At 62.3% G+C, this 24,677-nt stretch overlaps 2 protein-coding genes across 9 annotated transcripts; one reads left to right on the top strand and one right to left on the bottom strand.

Annotated features, from left to right (window-relative positions):
* Positions 1 to 11,962, bottom strand: ACBD4 (acyl-CoA binding domain containing 4). Of its 5 annotated transcripts, XM_065039847.1 has the most exons (11): positions 11,956 to 11,962; positions 7,374 to 7,479; positions 7,163 to 7,283; positions 6,979 to 7,063; positions 6,787 to 6,907; positions 4,294 to 4,404; positions 3,365 to 3,471; positions 2,511 to 2,661; positions 1,272 to 1,441; positions 826 to 870; positions 1 to 482 (listed from the first exon to the last, which is right to left on the bottom strand). In XM_065039847.1, exons 2-11 carry the CDS (start codon positions 7,441 to 7,443, stop codon positions 372 to 374), a joined length of 1,092 nt encoding a protein of 363 aa, XP_064895919.1. In that variant the 5' UTR covers positions 7,444 to 7,479; positions 11,956 to 11,962; the 3' UTR covers positions 1 to 371. The 5 variants fall into 5 exon arrangements, with proteins under 5 accessions (XP_064895919.1, XP_064895918.1, XP_064895921.1 ...); XM_065039846.1 differs by lacking the exon at positions 11,956 to 11,962 and having other exon boundaries at positions 7,374 to 7,547; XM_065039849.1 differs by lacking the exon at positions 11,956 to 11,962 and having other exon boundaries at positions 7,399 to 7,534.
* Positions 11,823 to 23,892, top strand: PLCD3 (phospholipase C delta 3). Of its 4 annotated transcripts, none has more exons than XM_065039839.1 (16): positions 11,823 to 12,075; positions 14,635 to 14,796; positions 15,740 to 15,968; positions 16,056 to 16,185; positions 16,847 to 17,072; positions 18,034 to 18,235; positions 18,311 to 18,455; positions 18,525 to 18,677; positions 18,753 to 18,908; positions 19,187 to 19,222; positions 19,859 to 20,018; positions 20,777 to 20,959; positions 21,043 to 21,200; positions 21,963 to 22,098; positions 23,005 to 23,154; positions 23,226 to 23,892. In XM_065039839.1, the coding sequence occupies exons 1-16, from the start codon at positions 11,973 to 11,975 to the stop codon at positions 23,312 to 23,314; spliced, it is 2,418 nt and encodes an 805-aa protein (XP_064895911.1). In that variant the 5' UTR covers positions 11,823 to 11,972; the 3' UTR covers positions 23,315 to 23,892. The 4 variants fall into 4 exon arrangements, with proteins under 4 accessions (XP_064895911.1, XP_064895913.1, XP_064895912.1 ...); XM_065039841.1 differs by having other exon boundaries at positions 20,816 to 20,959; XM_065039840.1 differs by having other exon boundaries at positions 18,756 to 18,908.
* Positions 23,893 to 24,677: the final 785 nt, after the last annotated feature.

A 24,677-nucleotide genomic window follows, 5' to 3' on the forward strand; every position in this document is an offset into this window, starting at 1 on the left:
TGGGCTGCAAAGGCAACTTTAATTCAGGCAGGTTCAGATGTCCAAGTGCTTGATGCACCCGGTCTGTGGGGACAGGGGCAGTGACAGTGTCCCCGTGGTGTCCCCCTGTGCGCAGCAGCGAGGGGATCCCCCCAGATCCCATTTGGGGCGTGGGGACGATCCACCCCCGACGGGCGGCCGGTCCCTTCGCCATCCTGGCGGTGCTGGCGAGACCCTGAGCGTGACGGTGACAATCGGTGCGCGGTGGCTGCCCCTTCGGCGGGGCTGGGGTCCCAGCTGGGTGAGGTGACACCCCTGTTGATCCCGTGGACGCTTCCCCAGCTCGTGACAAGCAGGATGGGGAAAGAGCGGTGGCAGTGGGGACACAGCGGTCACCTCTTCCTGCCCTGCCAGCGGCGTAGCAGCCACTGGGTGACGAAAGGCCAAGTGAGGAGGAAGAGGAGGGTGCGTGGGGAGACGGCCAAGGGCCACGGGGACGTTTCCTGGTGAGAGGACAGAGAAAGGTGGATTGGAGAGGGGGACAAAGATGCCACCAAACATCCCCTCAGCCCTTTGCAGAGAGGGAAGTGACAGCAGGCGCTATCACAGCCCAACAGTCCTTGTCATTGTCACATCTACCATCCCACGGAGAGCTTGTGTCAACATGGCTGTCCCCAGCGCCTGGACACTGGGGATGTGTCCCCAGGGGTGTCACCTGCTCCCCAACTGAGGGGCCTGATCTGTCCCCTGCACTGTGTCTGCAGGTCCCTGTGGGACAGCCGAACCCCTGGGCGGGCAGTGGGGGTGACAGGGCTGGCACCAGTGTCACCTCCACCCCCAGCTCACCTGCAGAGCATGTGGCTGGCCTGGATCAGTCCCAGCGGTGTCCCCCTGCAAGACAGGAGAGGTTTGGGGTACGGGCTGTGCTGGGCACCCCCTCCCAGCCCCCACAACCCCAGAGAGGGACGGAAGGGGCAGGAACAAGCCCACGTGGGGCTCCTGACGGGAATCTGGGTGGTGCAGCTGGGCTGGGACACGGGGGCCATGGGAATGGTGAGGGCAGCAGATCCCTGCCTGCACCCCAACTGCCTGCAGATCAGAGCAGCACCCACCTGTGCCCTGCCAGGACATGTCACTGAGCCCCGCAGTCCCTCCACACCTGGGCCACCCCAGGCTGCCTCTTTGCAGGGCCGGGAGCCAGGCCCCGCAGCCTGGCCTGCCCCGGCACGGGCACGTGGCAGCTCCCAGCCCTGCCAGCCCCACGGCAGCTCCCGGCGTGGCACAGCGCGTACCTGCCCGGTAGTGAGCGTCTCCAGCTCGCTCAGACGCTCCAGCACTCGCTGCATGTCATTCTGCAGTGCCCGGACGGTGCTGGCCACATGGGCCTCCAGCTCCGGCGGCAGCTCCAGGGACAGCTCGGGGACACTCCCGGCATCCTGCTCCCCCCCAGCGAGGCACGGATCTGTGGGGTGCAAAGATGGGCGACGCTGAGGTGGGGGGGCAGGCAGCGCGTATGGCAGCGCTGCCCGTGCAGCTCGGGCTCCCCAAGGACCCCCAGCACTGGCACAGCCCCATATGCTGTCACCAAACCTCTGTGCATTGTCACCAAACAGCCAGCGCTGGGTCTCATTGGTGGCTGCCCACACGCTGCCAGCTCCAGGCAGAGCCAGGAGCTGCCAGCCCACCCCAGCACGTTAACCCCCACCAGCCACCACTGGGCCTGTCTCCAGGGACACAGGCCACCACGTCACCCCAGTACAGTGGTGGTGGCAGCGGGTGACCTCTGACTCGCTGATGCAGCGGGTGCAGTGGTGCATGTGTGTCACCCGACTTCACCCGGCAAAGATGGGACACTGAAGGCCACACACTAGCCTGGCAAAGCCCAGCTGACCCGTGACATGAGCCGGGACTCACTGCCCATCCCCTGTGCTGGCACTCCTGGGGACAGCCCAGCCCTGGGACAGCCCAGCCCTGGGACAGCCCAGCCTTGGGGACAGCCCAGCCTTGGGGACAGCCCAGCCCAGCTCCATCAGCCTCGTCACACCTGAACTCCCAAGGTCAAGCAGCCAGGAGAGTCCCCAAACGCCGGCAGCAGTGATGGGTGACATTAAGCGAGCAGTACCACAGGAGCAGGACGTCCCTGTGCCCGGTGTCACCCCCTGTCCCCAGCCCCATCCAAAGGCACCGGGCAGACACTGGCAGCCGGACTGCGGCAGGAGCTGGGTACAGGCAGCAGAGACCCACATCCCCTGCTTGGCAATTAAAAATTTAGGTAATTTAGCGCCATTGTGAGAAACGGGCAACCCTGGACAGGTAATTTCACCGAACAGCTTGGGGACCAAGTGACGAAGAGAGGGGGCACTCAGGACTTCTTGTGGCTACAGAACAACCCACCCTGGGTGCCAGAGCCAAGCACTGTTCCCTCTTGTGGGGCACAACCCTTGCCCCCCCACTCAGCCCCCTACAAACCCCCACTGTCTGGGAGGTGAGGGGAGCAGCGGGAGGTCAGGGGAGCCCAGCGCTGCACCCACCTCTCTGGGAGCCACGGGCTGCAGGGCCAACGCTGCTCCTGCCCGCGCGTCTTCTGCCTTCGCCCCGCTCGCCCTGCCCAGCACCGCGGGGCACCGGGGGCTCAGGCCCGGCCATGACGCTGGTCGGGGACAGACCCAGCGGCTGCCCAGCCTGCGTGGGGGGAGAGAAGCACCCTCAGACCCCCGCTGCCCTCCCTGGGTGTCTCTGCTCCTGCCCTGCAGCAGCATTTTTAGTGGTGGAGGGTGCATGGGGCTGAGCAAAACCAAATCCCATCGGTAACACCATAAGTGTCTGGTGTGGGAGGCAACAGAACTCCAGGACCCCAAGGGGACATGAGGTGCCCAGGCTGGAGATGGCAAAAAGGCTCCGGGGAGTGGCCGGGTGGCCCCTGCCTGCTCCCCAGGTCTGCTGGGCCTCCCCAGTGTCAAACGGTGCCAGTGCCAGCCTGGCTGCACCGCGGCAGGGAGCAGAACCAGGGCAGGGCTGTGAGAGGGGCTACTGCTCGTGGGGGCTACTGGCCCCAGTCCTGGCACTCACCAATGCCCCACAGAGCCTCACCACAGCAATGTGGAGCTGTGGGTGGTGCTGGGGCGCACCGGAGGCTCCCCGGGTGATGGAGACCAGGTTCCGCGGGGACACAAAGCACAGAAGGTGCAACTGGGTGGCCCTGTAGGTTTTGGGAGTCTCGCTAGGTGCCCGGGATGGCAGTGCCACAGTGCTGTGGCAGTGCTGCGGTGTTGTGGCAGTGCTGCGGTGTTGTGGCAGTGCTGCGGTGTTGTGGCAGTGCCGCAGTGATGCACAGAGCCGGAGGAGCTGACAATACGGAGGGATCTGCTTCCCAGCCCTCCGTTACCTGCTCTGGCTCCATCTGCTCCAGGGAATCGCAGTACACGTCCCCCTCGGAGTCGCTGGTCACCTGGTGACCCTGGTGCACCTCGGCGGCAGGAGCCAGCCCACCTCCTGCAAGGGAAGCACACGGCTCAGCCGTGGGCAGCGCCGGCGTGGCAGGGAAGCATTGTGGCCGTGTTCGCAGGGCGGCAGAAGCTCAGCACAGCTGCAAGGCAACAGGTTGGCGAGCGGGCGGGAGGGAGTTGGCATGCACAAGGTGAGGCAGGAGAAGGAAACTGAGGCACAGAGCGGGAAGGAACCAGCTCCATTACCATCACCCAGGTTGTTGCCGTCAGTCCAAGGACCAAATTCCCCTTTGTCCTGCCCGCAGTGTCAGGCACGCCCTGACATGGTGCCATTTTAGGGGGTTTCCTCTACTCACACGTGGCTCCCACCTGGGGATGTGGCTACTGCGGTGGCCAGCAAAACCCCAGCATGGCAGGTACCGTTCACACAACACAAAACAAGACCAAGGCGTCAGTTGCGGCACAGGCCAGGAGAGCCGGGGCTCAGCACTGCGGCTCCTGGTGCCGCAGAAGGGACTTGAGCAAGATGGGACACGCCCTGGAACACAAACCTTCTAGGGTGATGTTTTCCCAGTCCCCAGGGAAACCCCCTCACCTTCCCATTGCCGTTTGGCCGAATCAGGGCCCTTGGCACAGGTAAGAGCAACGCAGAGTCAAACCACCACACCAGGGGTTACCCCAGCGCCAAGAGCTGGACCCATGGAAAGCTCTGGCTCGCTGTTGCTCCGCTGACACCCCAGACACCAGCGGGCTCGGATCCACCATGCCTGAAGCCCACAGCTCTGTGTGCGGCACAGGGCCCAACCCCGGTGCTGGTGCCTCCTCCGTGGGGTCTCTACCAGGTGCCGGCCACACCAGGGAGACCAACCTGGCGCGTGTTGCTCATCCTGCTCCACGGACACAGCATCTTCGGGGTGCTCCAGAGCCGGGCTGCTCGCTGGCTCATCCTGCCCGGGCTCGGCCGTCGGCTCCCGGCTGCCTGCACGGAGGAAAGGGCAGAGAATTAAAGGGTTGCGGGGAATCCTCGCAGTGCCACTCTCTGTGGGCTGGGCGCAGCGTTGCTCCTCTGCCAGTGCAGCTTGGGGACAGGGATGTGGGGCCACCCTCCTGCCAGCAGCCCCTGGATGTGAGAGGGAGAAGGATCGTCGTTGTTTCCAGACAGCCAGGAATTAACGTGAACTCAACCACTCTGCAGGATCTACCCCAAGCAGAGCGCCACACTCACTCAGGGGGTGTCCCCAAGCCCCCGTGGCAGTAGCAGAGGGATGAGCATTCGCCCAAAGTTTGGGTGAGAGCCACTGTCCCCTGGCTTGGCACAGGGCGCCCCCATGCTAACAAACAACCAAACGCAAGAAGCCGGGGAGAGCTGCGAGGGCTCTCAGCAGGCAGCAGCACCCTGAGGGGGCCTGGAGTCTCCCTGGGGATCCAGCCTCCCCCACTGCACCACGGAGACCACGGGGTTAAACACAGACACGTTCCCCTGGGACTTTGCTCCCTGCCCCTGGCCAGGCAGGTATGTGGCAACACGGCCCTGCCTGCACATCTCCACCCTGGGACCCCCCCAGAGCCTGGCCTATGTGACTGAACCCCCCGGCGTGGGCGAGACAAGGGCAGCCCCCACCTCACAGAGGAGTTTGCACCAGGGCTGCTCTGCTCAGGGATTGTTACCGTCCCCAAATCTCTCTGTAGAGTGTGTGCTGTGATCCCTGGGCCTGCCCCACAGGGTGGGTGGCACAGGCAGGGTCTTGTCACCTCACATGTCACCACCTGGCTCCACCACCGGCCCCCCTGTGCCCACCAGGCTGGCAGAGCAGCATCGAGCCAGAGTTAAGGACTTAATTGTCAGTTCCTTCTTAATTCAGAGCCTTGGCCTGGGCGTACAAGACGCTGGTGAAATCTCTGCTGACTGGAGACCCACTGGGATGCCAAACCAGTCACGATTTGGGTTCCAAGTGGCACTTCACAACGTGTTGACTTTGTAAATAAATGAAACCAAACCTGCCCGGCCTCCCCCAGCACTGCACCTCTGTCCTCCAAAAGCTCCATGGCCTCCAAGGGCCCCGTGCCTGCTGCGCTTGGCCACAGCATCTAAAATCCCCCGTTTCCTCTGAATTATCAGTGAGAAAAGCTGCAATCGCACAAAATCTGAGGGCAGGTTTGCGAACCTTTAAAACAAATGACTCAACAACTGCAGAAGTTCGGTGGTTTAAACCACCGTTTCAGGCACATCGGGCTCATTCGCTCTGCAGACACTACCAGGTTTAGATTTAAGTGACAGTAGTGCAGGGTGGCACTCCCAAGTTGGTAATGACCAGGAGTTTAGAGCCAACTTTTATGTTCCAAAGAAAAATTAAATCTATTTGCCTTTTAAAGGGATTCAGCATCAAAACAGAGAACAAAAGCGCCCGGGGACCACGTGAAGGTGCAGCCGCCCTGAGGCCAAGCCACACAGGCCACACGTTTTCAGCATCCTGGTTGGAAGCACAGGGTGACAGTAGCTGTCAGACACAGGACAGATGTCTAGGGACAAGCAGGGAGCAAGTGTACTTGTCAGCGCTCTTCCGACATTCGCAAAGCACCCACAGTTTACAAACACACCCAGAAAGCTTGTCTGGTGCTGAGCTAATCTACCGGAGACGTGGCACAGCCAGATGTGCAGCAGGCAGGTTCACTCCGCAGTAGCCAACACCTTTCTGAACAACCACGTCCAGTCCCTTTGACAGTTGTCACAAGTCAGAAGCACCAAGGACAGCCTTGCTCTGGGGGTGAGACAGGTCCCCAGCCACCCCTCAGCACAAGGGCAGCAGCCACAGGCACAGAATAAGCTGGGAAGGACTCAGGCCTGTCCCATTAATTCTGTTTTCAAGCCCAGTTTCTCCACGTCCGCTCCGCTGCAAAAACTGGCTGGCCTATCCAGATGTTTACATCAGATGACACGCAGTCCCTGCCCGGAGATGGGCCAGCGCCAGGAGAAAGCGCAGCCTCCCTGCCGTGGCACCTGCTCTACCACGTAGTTTGGAAGCCGTTTGGAAGCCAAATCTCAAGTTCTTGCCTCAATGTTTTTCGGGGAAGCCCAGAAACCTGTGTCACTTGAAGAGACACTTGTCTGCTGGTGCCCAAACAGGCACCACAGCGGTGGCTGTGCCATGGCGGGGGAGGCAGATGGGATGTGGTGCGTCTGTCTGTGCCAGTTCCCTCTAAGGGAGCAGAAGGATGCACCCTGGGGAAGCACAGAGCCCAGAGCAGACGGCTGTACCAGTGGAGAAGAGAACAGGGAACAGTGATGTCCCAGGAGAGAAGAGCGTGGCGGGCAGGCAAGGGATGCACTGGGCACAAGCGGGGCGCAGAGGCTCCCACTCACCCCCTTTTCTCTTGAAGAACGCCTCGGGGGGCCGAGGCATGTCATGGATCACCTCGTAGAGCGGCTCAAAGTACTTGAACATCTCCTCCGTCATCTCGTCCATGGGCACCGTGTCAATGATCTGGGGGAGGGCACATGCAGCTCAAAACGGGGGTCACCGAGCGCCCCACCCGCCTTCCCTCTCCCCGGTACCTTCTGGGCCACCTTCTTCATCTCGGCCACGTACGCAGCCATCGCCTCCTCCTTGGACATCCTGCCCAGGCTGTGCCAGGCGTCCCTGCGGTGACAGCGGCCGTGGGGCGGGGGTGACCCGGGGGTGACCCGTGGATGACCCGGGCCCCAGCTGGGACAACCCGCCACCCCCCGCAGGCCTTACCACTTGTACCGGCCGATGGGGTCCCAGAAGCCGGGCCTGGGGCCCTGGCAGCGCCCCGCTGTCGCCTGCTTGTAGTAGCTGTAGAAACGCAGCATCTCCTCATAGGACGGTCGGTACGAACCTGCGGCAGACGCGGCCTCAGCGGAGCGGGGAGCGGGGCCGGGGCCGCCGCCGCCACAGCCACAGCTCCCCGGCGCCGTTCCCTACTCACCGCTCCGGGGCAGCCCCTGGATCACCTGGACGGCGGCGCGGAACTGCGCCCCGGACTCCGGCCCGTCCATGGCGCCGGCTCCGACACCGACACCGGCACCGACACCGGCCCCGAGACCGGCCCCGCTGCGCGTCCCTCTCCGTGAGGGGAGAGCGCGGGGACCAATCAGCGTCCGCCTTCCATCGGCCCCTCCGCCTCGCACCCAATCAGCGCGTCGCTTCCGAAACGGGCCGCGCTGCCCCTTTCCCGCCCCTTCGCTCCCCGCAGCCAGTGGCGCGCGTCCCCTGCTGGCTGGAAGGAGCGTTCGCACCGTGGCGCCCCCCTGTGGATTGATGGAGGGACTGCAGCGCGGCGGGGACACGGCACGGGGCGGAGCGGCGGGACCGCGACCTCTGCACCGGGAGAATGCACCGGGAGGGTGACCTGTGCACCGGGAGAATGCACCGGGAGAGTGACCTGTGCACCGGGACAGCGACCTGTGCACCGGGAGAATGCACCAGGGTAGTGACCTGTGCACCAGCAGAATGCACTGGGAGAATGATCTGTGCACCGGGAGAGTGACCTGTGCATCGAGAGAATGTACCGGGACAACGACCTGTGCAGTGGGAAAGCAACCTGTGCACCGGGAGAGTGCACCAGGATAGTGACCTGTGCACCGGGACAGTGCCCTGGGCACCGGGATAGTGGCCTGTGCACTGGGAGAATGCACCAGGATAGTGACCTGTGCACTGGGACAGTGGCCTGTGCAACAGGAGAGTGACCTGTGCACTGGGAGAATGCACCGAGATAGTGACCTGTGCAAGGGGACAGTGGCCTGTGCAACGGGACAATTCATCTGTGCACCGGGATAGTGACCTGTGCACCGGGATAGTGACCCGTGCAATGAAAGAGAGAGCCCATGCAACGGGACAATGACCTGTACGCCAGGACAGTGCACAGAAACAGTGATCCAGTGCACCAGGACAGTGCACTGGGACATTGCAATGTGACAGTGCACCGGAACACCGGGACTGCACTGGGACAGTGCACAGAGACACCAGTGCACCAGGACAGTCGACTAGGACAACACACAGGGACAGTGCAGTGGGACAGTGCACTGTGTGTGACACTGCACCAGGGTGCAGGGCAGCACACAGGGACAGTGCACAAGCACAGCGGGACATTGCGCTGTGCCACGCAGCGCAGCAATGACGTGGGGTGACACAATGGGGCAGCAGGGCAAGGCAACACTCTGGGGCAATTGTCTAGATGTCCCCATGGGGACATGTGTGGGGACGCCATGCATTGTCACATCAGGACTATGGATTAAGACAATGCACTGCGGGCATGTACCGAGGGCCCCAGAGGAATGCGCTGGGGGACAGGGACATTGCACTGGAACAATGCACAGGGGCACTGGGACACTGCACTGAGGAACTGGGATATTGCACTGGGACAATGTCACCGGAGCACTGGGCAGGGCCACTGTCCCATCGCATGGGGCAGGGGACAGCTGGGTCTAGCAGAGCAATTGATTACTGTTTATCAAACTTTATTAATTATGATACTAAAGAAGGGGCAGATTTGGGGGTGAAACTCCTTCACCTGCTGTTCTGAGTGCTTTCCTTGAAGGCAGGATGGGGACACGGGTGACGTGGGGACACGGGTGACCTGGAGGTACGAGGTGCCCTGGGATGTTATGGAGTTCCTTGGGGACCCTGGGCTGGGTGCTGAAGCAGGATGACAATCACCTTTTGTCACCCCCATGCTTTGGTTTTCCTGTGTTGGGGGGAATTTCCCTTAATCCAACCCCTAAATCCCAAATCCAAGTCGGGGGAAAACCACCCAAAACCCTTTTATCCCCATCCCAAGTCCCCTGGGGAAATATTCATTGAATAAATTCCAGAACCAGTAAAAAAGCTTTAAAAACCTCCTGCTGTTTCCAAGCTCTGCCGCAGGATTTGGGCTCCGGCCGGCGCGGTGGGGCCCCGCTGGCTCTGACTCAGCGCAGAGCCCAACCCCGGCCGAGCGGTGATTCAGGGGACACGTGCTGTGCTATAAGCGGCCGGGAATGCGAGTCGCTGCTTTCCATGGGGCTCCTTCCAACTGGCGAGCGGGCGGGAGAAAATAGCGATGCCACAGCAGAGCGGGAATCACAACCGGGATTCATTTTTGCAGTGGATTTTGCAGCGAGAGGTGTTAATCCCGGTCGTTTCACCGGGTCGACGCGTCCGTCCCTGAATTCCTGGTGACGCGATTCCCGTGGGAGGAAGAGGAATTGGAGCAGAGCCCGGTTATGAGTTTGCAAGTGCATTTTTGGGGTTGCAAGTGAATGTTTGGGGTGCTTGCTTTCCGTATGGGTTTTCAGCAATGCAAGATATATTTTACGTAAATAAATTGAACGTATTTTGCAGCTTCTGGGGTAGTAAAAGCCTCGACCCAAACAGGAGGGGACATTGCCCTGGGCTGGGCCATCCCTGTGAAAAATCCCCATGTCCCCAAAGGATTCAGGGACAGTTGTACCACCCTCCCCACCAAGGGGCTGCCCAGATGTGGCCCCAGCTGTCTGGATGCTGCATGGACACTCCAGGATACTCAGGTAGCACCCAGGATGCCCAGATGTTGCCTCACAGTGTCCAAATGTTGTTCCAGGATACTCATATATCACCCAGGGTGCCCAGATGTTTTCCAGGGTGTCCAGATGTTCCCCATGGATAGTCAGCTACCACTTGGAGTTCCCAGATGTTGCTCCAGGTGTTGTCCCAGGATACTCAGGTATCACCTGGGGTACGCAGATGTTACCCCATGGCACTCTGATGCTGTCCAGGTTGCCCAGAAGATGCTCCAGGATACTCAGGTATCACCCCAGTGCCCAGAAGTTGCCCCAGGGTGTCCAGATGTTGCCCCAGGGTGTTCAGGTGTCACCAAGGATGCTTGGGTACCACCCAGATAACACCAGGCTTCCCAGATGTTGCCCCCAACTGCCCCACCACCGCCCCTGGGTGCTCCACTGTCCCACTCTGGGTGTCACCACTGTTGGCAGTGCCACCACTGTCCCGGTCCCAGGGGAAGTCACCTCCCGCTGTCACAATTTCCTCTCCCTGTGCTGCAGCTCCTGGTTCCCACAGCCTGGGCAGCCCTGGAGTGGCCTCTGTGTTACCCCGACACGGCAGATTTTTGCAAGTAGCCATGTTGTGCTGTCAAAAATAACTTTTTGTCATGGAATTGTAGAATCATAGAATCATTTTGCTTAGAGGAGATGCTCAAAATCATTGAGTCCAACCATAACCCACCCCGGCACTGCCCCATGTCCTGAGAACCTCATGTCCGTCTGTCCAGCCCTCCAGGGATGGTGACTCCAGCACTGCCCTGGGCAGCCTGTTCCAATGCCCCACAGCCCTTTCCATGTCACAAGGACACAGCCCCGTGCTCAGCTACGGGCTTGAAATCAAAGCCCAGCTCTGCCTCTGCTCCATCACTCATGGCCATGGCCCGGCTGTGGGGATGGGGACCCTTGGCTGAGGACAGGGGGTCTGTCCCCTCAACCACTCATCTGTCCCCTCCCCACATGCCCTCAGCAAGCGGTGGCTGTGGGAAAGGTGGGTTGTGTAAAATTGAGGGGCTTTGGGGTAAATTCATGCACATGCTTGCATGGACACATGTGCAGGTCCAGCCAGACAGGTGGGTGTGTGGGGCTCTGGGACTGGGGACACACTGGTGACACCGTCTTCTCCTCTGCCCAGAACCTGCTGCTGTCCCACCGGTGGGGACAGTCACCTGGAGGGGGGTCACACTGGCTGCTTACAGCCCCGGTACCACCGTGCCCATGGGGTGGGGACACAGTGGGCTCAGTAGGACTGGCTCCCCAGCTGTGATGGCAGAGGGGAGTCCCCTGGGTCCCCAGTGTCCCCAGGTGTGATGGCACAGGGGGCCTCGAGAGTCCCCTTGTCCCCAGGCTGGTGGAAGGGGTCCCCTGGGTTCCCACCAGTGACATCAGCAGCCGTGACCCCCACGCACACCAGGGTCCGCTGACAGATACTGGGGTGTCCTCTGGGCCGGTCCCTGGTGCTGGAGGATCCGCGGGGGGTGGTGGGGACCCCCGGTCCGTTCTGGGGCGGACCGGTCGTTGCTCGGTTCAGAACGGGAACCCGCTGTGCAGAGCAACTCCGGTGCACACCGGGATCTCGGCCCGTTCCCGGTGCAGACTGGATCCCTGTGCAAACAATCCCGGTGCAGCCCCGTCCCGGTGCAAACCGGACTCCTGTGCAAACTACCTCGGTGCAGCCCCGACCCCGGTGCAGCCCCGACCCCGGTGCAGCCCCGTGCCGGTACAGCCCGGACCCCGATGCAAACCGGACCCCGGTGCAGCCCACCACCGGCAGCCCCCTCTCGGCCCGGGCCGGCACAAACGGTTAACACCGTCCGGGCTGAAACGTGGCTCCTCCCGGTACCTCCCCGCGCCCGGCCCCGGTCCCGGCGGGGCCGCCCAGCCCCAGCCCAGCCCCGGCCTCCGCCACCGCCCAGCCCGGCTGCACCGGCCGGGGACACCGGGGCATCGCCGACACCGGGAGCATCGGGTGCACAGTGGTCCCGGGGGCCCCGGGACACCGGCCCCGCACAATGATCTGCGGCAGGAAGGCTCGTCCCGCCGCCGAGCAGCCCCGCTCCCCGCCGGACGGCTCCGGTGGCCCCCGCCGGGCCGGGAGAGCCTTGAAAAAAATGGGTGAGTCCCGGGGCCGGTCCCGCCGGGGGGACCCGACAGGGAGGACAGAAACTCCGGGGGGGCTGTGCCAGCCGGGGACCTGGGGGGGTCTGGGTGAGTGGGAGGGTCCCCAAAGTGGATGGGGACCCCCATGGCAGGGGTCGGTCCCCGTGGCTGGGAGGGGTCCCCAGGATAGCCAAGGTCCCCATGTGGGAAAACGTCCCCAAGGTTGCATGAAGTCCCCATAGCTGAGAGGCTCCCCCATGGCAGGGAGTGTCCCCGAGGTTAATGGGGTCCCCCATGGCAGGGAAGGGTCTCCCAGGTGGATGGGGTCCCCCATGGCAGGGAGTGTCCCCAAGGTAGCCACGGTCCCCATGGAGGAAATTGTCCCCATGGTTACGTGAGAGCCTCACCATGGGGAGAACTCCCCATGGCCACGAGGGTCCCCATGCCAAGGAGTGTCCCCAAGGTGGATGGGGTCCCCCATAGCCAGGAGGGCACACATGGCAGGGGGTGTCCCCGAGGTTAATAGGGTCCCCCATGGCAGGGAAGGGTCCCTGTGCCTGGGAGGGGTCCCCAAGGTAGCCCCAGCATAGCTGTGTATTGCCCCAGATGTTGGGGGCCAGCAGGGTCAGGGTTCAGCCGCATCATGGGTGACAGGAGCCCTCCTGCTCAGGGTGTTTATTGTCCCCAAGGCTCAGCTCCAGCTCCCTGGGACCCTCACCTAATACCCTGCCTCAGTTTCCCCACACAACGGTGCTGCCCGCAGCGCTGCCAGCTCAGGGCTGACCCTGAGGTGTGGGCAGGAGGAGCGGCTGCCGGGAAGGTCACGGTGCTCCCGTGGGGTGGCCGGGCCACGTCCTGTGTGGTAGCAGCGGGCAGGGCCGGGCTGGCCCCGTGCCGCGGGGTTTGCTTCGCTCCCACCGCTGTGCAGCTCACGCGTGGTTTGGACCTGCAGCCGGGTGCCCAGAGTTGCAGGGCTCAGTGTGACCGTGTGTCTGCTGCAGCTCCGTGTGTCCCTGTGTCACCATGTCCTATGCACCCATGGGTCTGTGCAACTGTGTGCTTGTGTGTCTGTCTATCCACGTGCCCAGGTGTCCGTGTGTCCTTGCGTCAGTGCACCCATCTGTCCCTGCATCTCTGCATCCCTGTGTCTGTACATCCGTGCATCCATATGCCCATGCATCCGTCTTTGCATCCATGTGCCTATGGATCCATACACCCCTGCATCCCTATATTCATGCATCCACATGCCTCTGTGTCGCTGCATCCCTATATCCATGCACCAGTGTGTCCATATGTCCGTGCATCCATATGCCTGTGTGTCTGTGCGTCCTTGCATCCGTGCATCCATGTTTCCACACATCCCTGTATATGTATTTCCATGTGTCCATGCATCCATATGCTACTGCATCCATGCATTCACGTGCCTGTGTGTCCTCGCATTGTGCATCCCTGCATCCATACATCCCTGCATTCCTATATCCGTGTATCCATACATCCCTGCATCCGTATAACCATGCGTCCGTATGTCCAGGCATCCATACACTTGTCTACGTGCCCAACCATCTCTGTGTCTGTCCATCTGTGTACCCGTGTGCCTGTATCCATACATCCGCACACTCATATGCTTCTGCATGATGTGTCCATACCTGCCCTCTGAAGGTGCCCTTGGTCCTGCACTGCGAGCAGATGTGACCCCGCAGGAGGTGGTGGCAGCTGGTGCCATGTCCCCAAGGCCACGGCCAGCTCAGGATGTCCCTGCTCACCCCCAAACCTGCCGTTTCCCAGCCCGGGAGCAGCGTCTCGGGCCGGAGCGGGGATGTGGGCACTGAGGCTGCTTTGAAGGAGCAGTTGCCAAAACAAAATGGGAGGAAATAACTGCTTTATGGAGAATGGACGGAAAAGTCCCTGCCCTGCTGTGAGACCGGGCGCGAGGCCGCATGTCCCCTGAGGCCACCCTGTCATCATTCCTGGCCTGGCCTCTGCTGCCAGCACCGTCCCAGCGCTCCCCGCGTGGGATCTGGGCGGCTTTGCTGGGATTTAGCAGCTGTGCTGTGCTGTGTGAGCTGGGCTCTGCCACCGCGTTGCTGTGTCCTGTCCCCTCAGCCAGCTGCAGTGGCTTGTCTTGCCTGTCCTGTCCTCTGTCCCATCCCATCCTGTCCCATCCAGTCTCATCCTGTCCTGTCATGTCTGTCCCATCGTGTGCCATTTTGTCTTGTCCCACCCTGTCTGCTCTGTCCCATCCCATCCCATCCCATCCCATCCCATCCCATCCCATCCCATCCCATCCCATCCCATCCCATCCCATCCCATCCATCTGTCCTGTTACATCCCATCTGTCCCACCATGTCCCATCCTGTCCCGTCCCATCCCATCCCATCCCATCCCATCCCATCCCATCCCATCCCATCCCATCCCATCCCATCCCATCCGTGGGATGTACAGGGGGGTACACATGCAGGTGTGCATACAGATGTACATCAGTCCCTCCCTCAGTACCCCAATACAACCCCAGGGCCTCCAGTACCCCCAGTACCCCCAGTACCAGCACAGAACCCCACAGACTGGTCCCCGCAGGGCTGACGGAGGATGAGGACGTCCAGCGGATGCTGCGGGGGTCCGTGCTCCGGAAGGTCAAGTCCCGGGGGGGCCCCAGGGAGCGACTCTTCCGCCTGCAGGAGGACGGGGCGACCGTCTGCTTCGAGAGGGGCTCCAGGCGCAGCCGCTCCCGGCAGAGCTGTGAGTGTCACCGCTGGGGACCGTCCCCCGGGGGCTCAGGGACCCTGGACTGTGCCCTGCACTGCCCCGAGCTGCACCGAGGGGTTGGGACCGGGGCAGTGCCCCAAACCTGCCTGTGGGGACCCAGACCCCCACCCAGAACCCCACTCAGGACCCAGATTTCCCCCCAGGTCTTGGATCCCATCCCAGGACCCAGACCCCAGCCCAGGATCTAGCCCACAACCTGGGACATGAACCCCCACCCAGAATCCAGACCCCACCCAGGTCCCAGACCCCAATTTGGGACCCAAGCCCTGACCCAGGACCAAGACCCCCACCCAAAACCCAGATTTCCCCCCAGGACCCAGTTCCCAACCCAGGATCAAGGCTACAACCTGGGGCCCAGACCCTGAGCTGAGATGTGGACCCCAGTCCAGAACATTTACCGCCCCCTCCAGGACCCTGACTCCAGCGTGGAATCCAGAGCCCCATCCAGAACCCAAACCCACACTCAGACCCCAACCCCTTGCACCCAGTGCCTCCCAGTGCCCCCCATTACCCCCCATTGCCCCCCAGGATGAGCACCCAGAGCCCACATCCTTCCCCATTCCCCTTGGGACCAGCACGAGGTCCCATCTCCATCCCAGCCAGACCCTGTCCCCGCTCCCCAGTGTCACCCATCTCCTTCCACCCCCTCATTTGGGACGGGTGCCCAGAGCTGGCACTGCTGCCACAGAGCTCCATCCCCCCAGTGTCCCTGTCTCTATCCCCGCAGGGGACAGCAGCTCCCGCCCCGTCTCGCCTGGGATTAGCGGGTTAAGCCACGCTTTGGCATTGACAGCATCCACTCCCTGGTCCCTGGGATGCCCCTGGGGACACATAGGGTGGCCTGGGTGTCCCTCAGCAGCCGGCATGTCTTGCAGGATGCTCAGGGGGTGTCCCCATCACCGCGGTGTCCCCGCAGTCTCGGTGACACACATTGAGGGGGTGCGCGAGGGACATCAGTCCGAGGGTCTGCGCAAGCACGGAGCCGCCTTCCCCGCGGGGCTCTGCTTCACCCTGGTCTTCAGGGGCAAGCGCAAGAACCTGGACCTGGTGGCCCGGGGCGAGGACGACGTGCGGCACTGGGTGCAAGGGCTCACCAAGCTGATGGGGCAGCTCCAGGCCATGAGCCAGTGGGAGAAGCTTGACCAGTATCCTTTGTCAGCGTTGGGGGAGCTTGGGGACAGGTTGGGGACAGGCATGGGGTGATGGCGGGTGGTTTCCTTACCCTGGTGCAGCTGGATCCATGGGGTCCTGCAGCGAGCGGACAGGGACAAGGACAACAAGATGTCATTCCAGGAGGTGAAGAGCATGTTGAGGATGATCAACATCCACATGGACGATGGCTACGCCTACAAGCTCTTCAAGGTACCCACCCTGCACCCTGTCACCTGCTGTCCCCAAGAGAGGACGCTGGGTCCTTCTCTGCCTTCCCAAGCACAGAGAACTGTCAGACTTGTCACACCCAAAGCCACCTACCATGACCACCAGCAATGGTTGGATCTACCAGTGACTGATCGACCATCGACAACCAATGGTTGGATCCACCATCAGTGGTTGGATCTATCACTAGTGGTTGGATACACCACCAATGATTGGATCTACCACCACTGGTTGGATCCACCACCACTAGTTGGACCTATCACCAATGATTGGATCCACCACCAATGGTTGGATCCCATCATGAGCTCCTGCGTGGTGGGTTGAGCTGTCCCCCTGCACTGCTCTGTGGGTCCCCAAGGTGTGACGTTCCACCCCTGTGGGGTGTTGTCCCCATGGGCATCTCCCAAGGTCCCCTTCCACCTGGGGGAACTGAGGCACAGTGCCCTGCTCTGCTCCATCACAGGCTGGGGGGTTAGAGCATTGTGGAATGAGTGGGGACAGAGGGGACATGCCCCACACCCCCCTCAGGCACAACCCACCCCCCAAAAAAACCTCATCACACATGCTGCTAACCGCAAGGGACAGGCAGGAGAAAGCAGGGGGTGGCCGTGGGCAGGGGACGGTCCCCAAGGTTGGGTCCCCTCAGGAGTGCGACCGCTCGGGTGATGAGCGGCTGGAGGGCTGGGAGCTGGAGGAGTTCTGCCGGCGGCTGCTGCGGCGCCCGGAGCTGGAGGAGCTTTTTGGGCGCTACTCGGGCGAGGACCACGTGCTGTCAGCCGAGGAGCTGCGGGACTTCCTGCGGGACCAGGGCGAGGACGCCAGCCTGCACCAGGCCCGTGCCGTCATCCACACCCACGAACTCAATGACATGGGTGGGGATGAGGACGGGCAGCTCGGTGGGATGGTGGAATGGTGGATGTTGGGATGGTGGATGGTGGGGTGGTGGATGGTGGGATGATGGGGTGGTGGATGGTGGGATAGTGGAAGGTGAATGTTGGGGTCGTGGGATGGTGGATGGTGGGATGTTGAGGTGGTGGATCGTGGATGGTGGATGAAATGGTGGGATAGCGGATGGTGGGATGGTGGATGGTGGATGGTGGGATGGTGGATGGTGGATGGTAAGATGGTGTATGGTGGATATTGGCGTGGTGGGATGGTAGGATAGTGGATGGTGGGATGGTGGATGTTGGGATGGTAGATGTTGGGGTGGTGGATGTCGGGGTGGTGGATGGTGGATGTTGGGGTGGTGAGGTGGGTGCTGCTGTGCCCAGGGGATATAAGAGGTGGAGTGGGGATGGGGGTCTACTGGGTGGTGTCACCTCCCCAAGATGGTTCTCCAAGGCTTGGGTGAGTGTCCCCATGTCTCTTCCCTGGGGTGGCATCTGGTGCCAGTGGTTCAACATGTGGCCTTGTGAACATGGCACTGTGGGGACAGGGGACATGAGGGTGGGAATGGGCCTCCATGTCCCCCAGGTATCACAACAGTAACCCCAGGGTGGATGTGGCACCAGCAGGGTGGAGGTGGGACACCAAGGGAACCTCCATGTCCCCTTGGTGCAACAGTCCCAGGCCTAGGGCGACCATGGCACTATCAGGACAGAGAACATCAGGATGGGGACAAGGAACCTCCATGTCTCATGGATGTGACCATGAATGTGGCACTAGTGGGATGGGTGGCATGAGGATGGAGATGGGACACCCAAGAGGACTTGCATGTCCCCTGTGTGCTGCATTGCCAGGCCTGGGGTGAACGTGGCACTGCTGGGAGACAGGGGACATCCAGCTGGGGACAGTCCCCGGGGTGTTACCCTACAAGCAGCGTGCGTCCCACAGCCCGTCAGCAGGACCTGATGATGCTGGATGGCTTCATGATGTACCTGCTCTCGCCCGCCGGTGACATCTTCAACCAGGAGCACGCGCGGGTGCACCAGGACATGGGGCAGCCCCTGTGCCACTACTTCATCTCCTCGTCCCACAACACCTACCTGACCCGCCACCAGCTCGGTGGCACCAGCAGCACCGAGGCCTATGTCAGGTGGGTGCCCGTGCTCGGGAGCTCCGCGCTGGTCCCACGGGTTGGGTGACGGTGACAGTGCCGGTGTGGTGGCAGGGCGCTGATGGCGGGCTGCCGCTGCGTGGAGCTGGACTGCTGGGAGGGCTCCGATGGAGAACCCATCGTCTACCACGGCCACACGCTCACCTCCAAAATCCTCTTCCGCGACGTCATTGAGACCATCCGTGATTACGCCTTCAAGGTCGGTTTGGGTGCTGGTGGCCTTGGACTGGTGGTGGGTCCTGGGTGCTGAGCCTGTCCCTGTCCCCAGCAATCGCCCTACCCTGTCATCCTGTCCCTGGAGAACCACTGTGGGCTGGAGCAGCAGGCCACCATGGCCCGCCACATGAAGGCCATCCTTGGGGACATGCTGCTGACGCAGCCACTGGAGGGGCAGGACCCCCACAGCCTCCCGTCCCCAGAGGTAAGGCCACCCGCCCACCCACCGGGGTGTCCCCGTGTCCCCTCCCAGCCCTGAGCTTGGCCTTTCCTCCCACAGCAGCTGAAGGGGAAGATCCTGGTGAAGGGCAAGAAGCTGCCAGAGTCCTGGCATCGTCCCCAGGGTGTCACCTCCCTCCAGGACCCTGAGGAGGAGGAAGAGGAGGAGGAAGAAGAGGAAGAGGAGGAGAAGCTGCAGGAGAGAAGCAGATGGCAGGTAAGGGGCTCTACCAGGGCTGTGGTGCTGGGGGACCATGGTGTCCTAGTGATGCTAGAGGACCATGGTGTCCTGGTGGTGCTGGAGGACCATGGTATGCCAGTGATCATGGAGGACCATGGTGTCCTGGTGGTGCTGGAGGACCATGGTGTCCTAGTGGTCCTGGAGGACCACCATGTCCTCTGGCAGTGCCGGAGGACCACTGTGTCCCAGCCACACTGTGGCACAGGGCAGGCGGGCACTGCCAGCATCCCCAATGTTGCCCTGTTCTCTTCCAGTCGCTGCAGCCGCTACAGGAGGTCAAACCTATGCAGGTGGGTCGTGTGATGGAGTTGAGGGGGCTGAGGGGTTGGGTACTGCAGGGACAGAGGGGCTGTCACTGCCCGACAGAGGGGACCGTACCTGGGGACTCCTTGGCTGTGCCACCTTCTTCCCCTATTGGGTTGGGCGCTCCTTTTTTGGGGTCTCATCACCTTGGGGTCTCCATTGCCTTGAGAACTCCATGACCTTGGGTGTCCATCACTTTGGGATCTCCATCACCTCCAGGGTTATCCCTCAGGCTTTTCATTGCCTTGGGTGGGGGTTTCTCCACTGCCTTCATTTTCCATCACCTCAGAGTCTCCATCACCTCAAGGTCTCCATCCTCTTGGGTTGCCCATGACCTCAAGGTCTCCATCCTCTTGGGTTGTCCATCACTTCAAGGTCTCCCTCACCTTGGGGTCTCTAACATCCTGGGGTGTCCACTTTGGGGTCTCCCTCACCTCAGGGTCTACACCCACTTGGGGTCCCCATCACCTCCAGGGTCTCCATTGCCTCCATCTCTTTGGGGGTCTCCATGGCCTTTGGGATCTCAGCACTCAGCACTGGCAGGGTAGGAGGTCTGTAGACCCTCAGGCAGGCGGGTGACCCCCAAACTCAGGGTGGCACTGACACCATGTTGGCTCCCACAGGCCAAGGAGGCACTGCAGGTGGCCCCGGAGCTGTCGGCCATGGTGGTGTATTGCCAGGCTGTCCCCTTCCCCGGCCTGGCCCAGGCCCTGCGCCACACCCAGCCCTGCCAGGTGTCCTCCTTCAGCGAGAGGAAGGCACGGAAGCTCATCAAGGAGGCGGGTGAGGATGACGTGATGGGGACAGGGATGGGCACAGGGTGGTTACATGCTCCTGTCTTCACTGTGGTGCAGGATGGGGTTGAGACCAATGGGCTCTGTCACCAGGGTGGCTCCGTGGGTGGTGTTTGAGGATATGGTGGCTTGGCCAGGCTGGTGGCACTGGGGTCTGGGGCCAGGGTGAGGGGCACAGGGTCTTGGGTCAGGGTCAGGGTCAGAGTTTGGGATGTGGAATTTGGGTCCTGGGTCAGGTCTTGGGTCTGGGGCTGGGATTAAGATCTTGGTCAGGGTCCAGGGACTGAGGTCAGAGGTCAAGGTCCGGGGTTTGGGCTCAGGGCCCAGGGTCAGAGGTCCAGAGACAAGATCTGGGGTCCATGGTCAGGATCCAAGGTTAAAGTCTGGGTCAGGGTCTAGGGGCTGAGGTCTGGGATCAGGGTTTAGGGTTTCAGTTCAGGGTCTGAGGTCCGGGGTCAGGATCTGGGATCTGGGGCTTGGGTTCAGAGTCTGGGGTCCAGGGTCAAGGTCTGGGGTCTAAAGTCAAGGTCTGGGGTCTAAAGTCAAGGTCTAGGGTCAGGATCCAGGGTCAGGCTCCAACATCCACAGCTGTGATTAAGATCTGGGTGAGAATCCAGGGCCTGAGGTCTGGGGTCAGGAGTCCAAGGTCAAGGTCTGGGGTCTAAGGACAAGGTCCAAGTTCAAGGTCTAGGGTCATGTTTCAGACCCTGGGCCTCCCAGTCAGGCAGGTTCCGTCCCTGTCCCCAGCACACGGGTGCAGCAGGACACTGTCACCCGTGGGCGCAGGGTCCCTGCTCAGCCGTGTCCCCCCAGGCCCGGCGCTGGCCCAGTACAACGCGCGGCAGCTCAGCCGCGTCTACCCGGGCGGGCTGAAGATGGACTCGTCCAACTACGACCCCCAGGAGATGTGGAACGCCGGCTGCCAGCTGGGTGAGACCCCCCAGGGGACATCCCGTGACCTGGGACGCCCTCCCCAGGGAGGTGTCACACACCCCATCCCCCTGTCCCCGCAGTGGCCCTCAACTTCCAGACACCGGGTTACGAGATGGACCTGAACGCCGGGCGGTTCCTGGGCAACGGGTGCTGCGGTTACGTGCTGAAGCCCCCCAGCCTGCGCAGCCCCCCCGGGGACGCATCCCCTGTGTCCCCACACCTGGCGTTGCACATCAGGGTGAGGACACCCCGTGTTCCCTGCCCCCATGTCCCTGCTGGGGGACATTGGAGAGGTCCCTGTGCCCAGACAGGTGTCACCTGCAGAGCTTTCGCCAGGTGCCACCAGCCCCATGCCCAACCAGGTGCCACCCATGTCCCTCCTGGGTGACACCAACCCCACCCCCAACCAGGTGCCACCCATGTCCCTCTTCGGTGACACAACCCCATGCCCAACCAGGTGCCACCCACGTCTCTTCTGGGTGACACAACCCCATGCCCAACCAGGTGCCACCCATGTCCCTCCTGGGTGACACTGACCTCATGTCCAGTCAGGTGTCACCCACAAATCTCCTCCCAAGTGCCACCAACCCCACCAGTCTGTGATTCGGTGATTCCTGAGGGTCACCAACCCCACGTCCACCTGGATGCCACCCACCTCTCTCCTCCTGGGGACACTGACTCTGTCCTCGCATCTGTTTGGGCACCAGCCATGTCCCTACTCCTGGGTGACACTGAGCCCATCTCCATGCCCAGGGAAGTGCCACCCACATCCCTTCTCCTGGGGACACCAAACCTGTCCCCAAAGCCAGCTGGTATCAACCATGTCCCTTCTGGGTGGCACGAACCACGTCCATCCTCCCCACCCCATCCCCACACCCAGCCATGTGCCACTGCGTCCCTCCTGGGGACACCGGCCCTGTCCCCACACCCAGCCATGTGCCACCGCGTCCCTCCTGGGGCCCGTCACCCTGCGCCACTGTCCCGCACCTGCTGTCCCCAGGTGATCACGGCGCAGCAGCTGCCCAAGCTGTCGCGGGAGACCGGCAGCTCCATCGTGGACCCGTTGGTGCGGGTGGAGATCCACGGTGTCCCCAGTGACCGCCAGAGCCACCAGACCCGCCACCGACCCAACAACGGTGAGTGCCACCCGGCCGCCCTCCCTGGGGACACCGCGGGGTGCCATAAGCCCTGGGGACACGCCAGGGCACCCGGTCCTTAGGGACACCCTGATCCCTGGGGACACCTCAGGGGACCTGATCTCTTGGGATACCCGAGGACACCCAGTCCCCTGGGGACACCCCAGGGCACCCGGTTTCTGGGGACATCTCATGGCACCTGATCTCCAGGGGTGTCACAGGTCACTCTGATCCCTGAGGACACCCCAGGGGACCTGATCTCTTGGGACACCCGAGGACATCCAGTCCCCTGGGGACACCACAGAGCACCCTGACCCCTGGGGACACCCAAGGCCACTCCATCCCCAGGGACAATCGCAGTCCCCTGGGGACACCCCAGAGCACCCTGGTTCTGGGGACAGTCCAGGGCGCCCTGTCCCCAGGGACCTCCCAGGGCAGCCAGTCCCCCCAGTATGGCCTAGCCCAGCCCCAGTATGAGCCCCATTTCCCCCAGACAGACCAGTCTGGTCCCAGTGTCACCCCCATTGTTCCAGTATAGCCCAGTCCAACACCAGTACGACCCCCATTCCCCCAGTATGGCCTAGCCCAGTCCCACCATGATCCCTGTTTCCCCCAGCAGCCCAGCCTGGCCCCAGTATGATCCCTGTTCTCCCAGTATAACCCAGTCCAACCCCAGTATCACCCCAGTTTCCCCAGTATAACCCAGCCCAGCCCCAGTACCACCCCCATTCCCCCAGTTTAGCCCAGTACATCCCCCACTCCCCCAATCCGCCCCAGCCCCCACCCCCCAGCGCAAGACGGCAGCTCAGCCGGGGCCGGGGCAGCACAAGGGATGGTGGAGCGGGTCACCATGCCGGGGTTCCCGGTGTCCCCGGTGCAGCGCCCACCCCCATGCCGGTGCTGCAGGGTTCAACCCGCGCTGGGAGGAGACGCTGAGTTTCCAGGTGCGGGTGCCCGAGCTGGCGCTGCTGCGCTTCGTGGTGGAGGATCATGACAGCACCTCCTGCAACGACTTCGTGGGCCAGTTCACCCTGCCCCTGGCCAGCGTGCGGGAAGGTGGGTGACACCCCCCCCGGGGATGGGGACGGTCGCCCTGCCACCCACTCAGCCCCTGGCTCTGTCCCCAGGGTATCGGCACATCCATCTGCTCTCCAAGGACGGGACGTCCCTGTCCCCGGCCACGCTCTTCGTGCACGTTCGATGCAAGAGGCTGTGAGATCCCCGTGGTCCTGGTCGTGTCCCCATGTGGGGGACAACGTGGTCCTCCATGGGGTGGGTGCCCTCCTGCACCAGAGACATAGTGCAGGGGCAGCCTGGGGACACCGCTCGCCCAGCTGCGGTGACAGGAGGGTGTTGGGGACATCATAGGGGTTGGGACCCCCTCCATGTCCCAGAGTGCCACCCCTTCTGTTGGCCTCTGTGCCCCACTCCCCTCTCTGCTTGTGACCCTGAGGGGACAAGGACGCTGGGACAACCAGGATGGGGCGGCCAGGCCACCAAAAGCCCAACACAACCCCAGCAGGGTGAGATGGGTGACAGCAACCCCCGAATGTCACCACCACCGGCCACACTCGATACCACCCGCCCCGGGGCTGCAAGGACAGTGCTGTCACCATGAAGTCCCCAAGGGACCCTGTCACTGTGCAGTCCCCGAGGGGATCCTGTCACCATGCACACCATCATGGTGTCCAGCCCTTGTGTGGCTGGGGCCACATCCCCAAAACCCACTCTGGCCACGGTCACACATCTGTATTCAGTGTCACACCAGTGGAATAAAGGTTTTATTGTAACAGAGCTTGTCCCCTGTCCTTGTCACCTCCTGGAGTCCCTGTCACCTCAAAGAGGGGATCAGGGATGAGCCCACCCCCAAACACAGCAGGGACAGGCTGGGGGGGTCATGAGAGCAGCCCTCAGAACAGCCGCAGGGACAAGGGGAGAGTCCCAATGCACACACCCCCCACCCCAGGACACTGGGGACACAGGAGGGGATGTGGGAGGGAACGCAGAGGTACTTGCATAGGTGACACAGGACCCCAAGCAGGGGGGGTGACAGCGCTGCTGGGGGGGACACGACAGACCCCTGGATCCCACCGAGGCCCCTGGGGGTCCGTGGTGCCACAGGGGACACACAGGGACACACAGCCAGGCGTGCATAGATGGGTCCTGCCTCGGAGTGCTGCTTGGGGAACCTTCAGCGGGGACAGCAGGAGCAGCTGCGGCTCTTTGGGGACACAGCAGGAGGTGACAGGCTGCCCGGTGTTCTTCCCAAGATGTCTCAGTGGGATAACAGGTTTCCATGAAAGATGATTCCTGCGCCTCGGAGGGTCCTGTACACACGGTGACGAGCTGCTTGATGAGGAACCGGGGGGGCTGGAGCGGCTGCAGCCCTGCAGTGACGCTGACGGCGCATTGTCGCATTGTCACAGCAGTCGCTTTGCGTGTATCCGTATTTCCAGAGCAAACAGCCGAGCAGAGATCTCCGAGGTGCAACAGCAGCAACGGATCATCCCTGACCCTGCAGCCCCGGCGTCACGGGGGTGACAGACGGGAAGAAGAGCCGGGAAGCCAAGCAGAGCGGG

Source organism: Columba livia, chromosome 23 (genome assembly GCF_036013475.1).
Source record: "Columba livia isolate bColLiv1 breed racing homer chromosome 23, bColLiv1.pat.W.v2, whole genome shotgun sequence".
NCBI lineage: Eukaryota > Metazoa > Chordata > Aves > Columbiformes > Columbidae > Columba > Columba livia.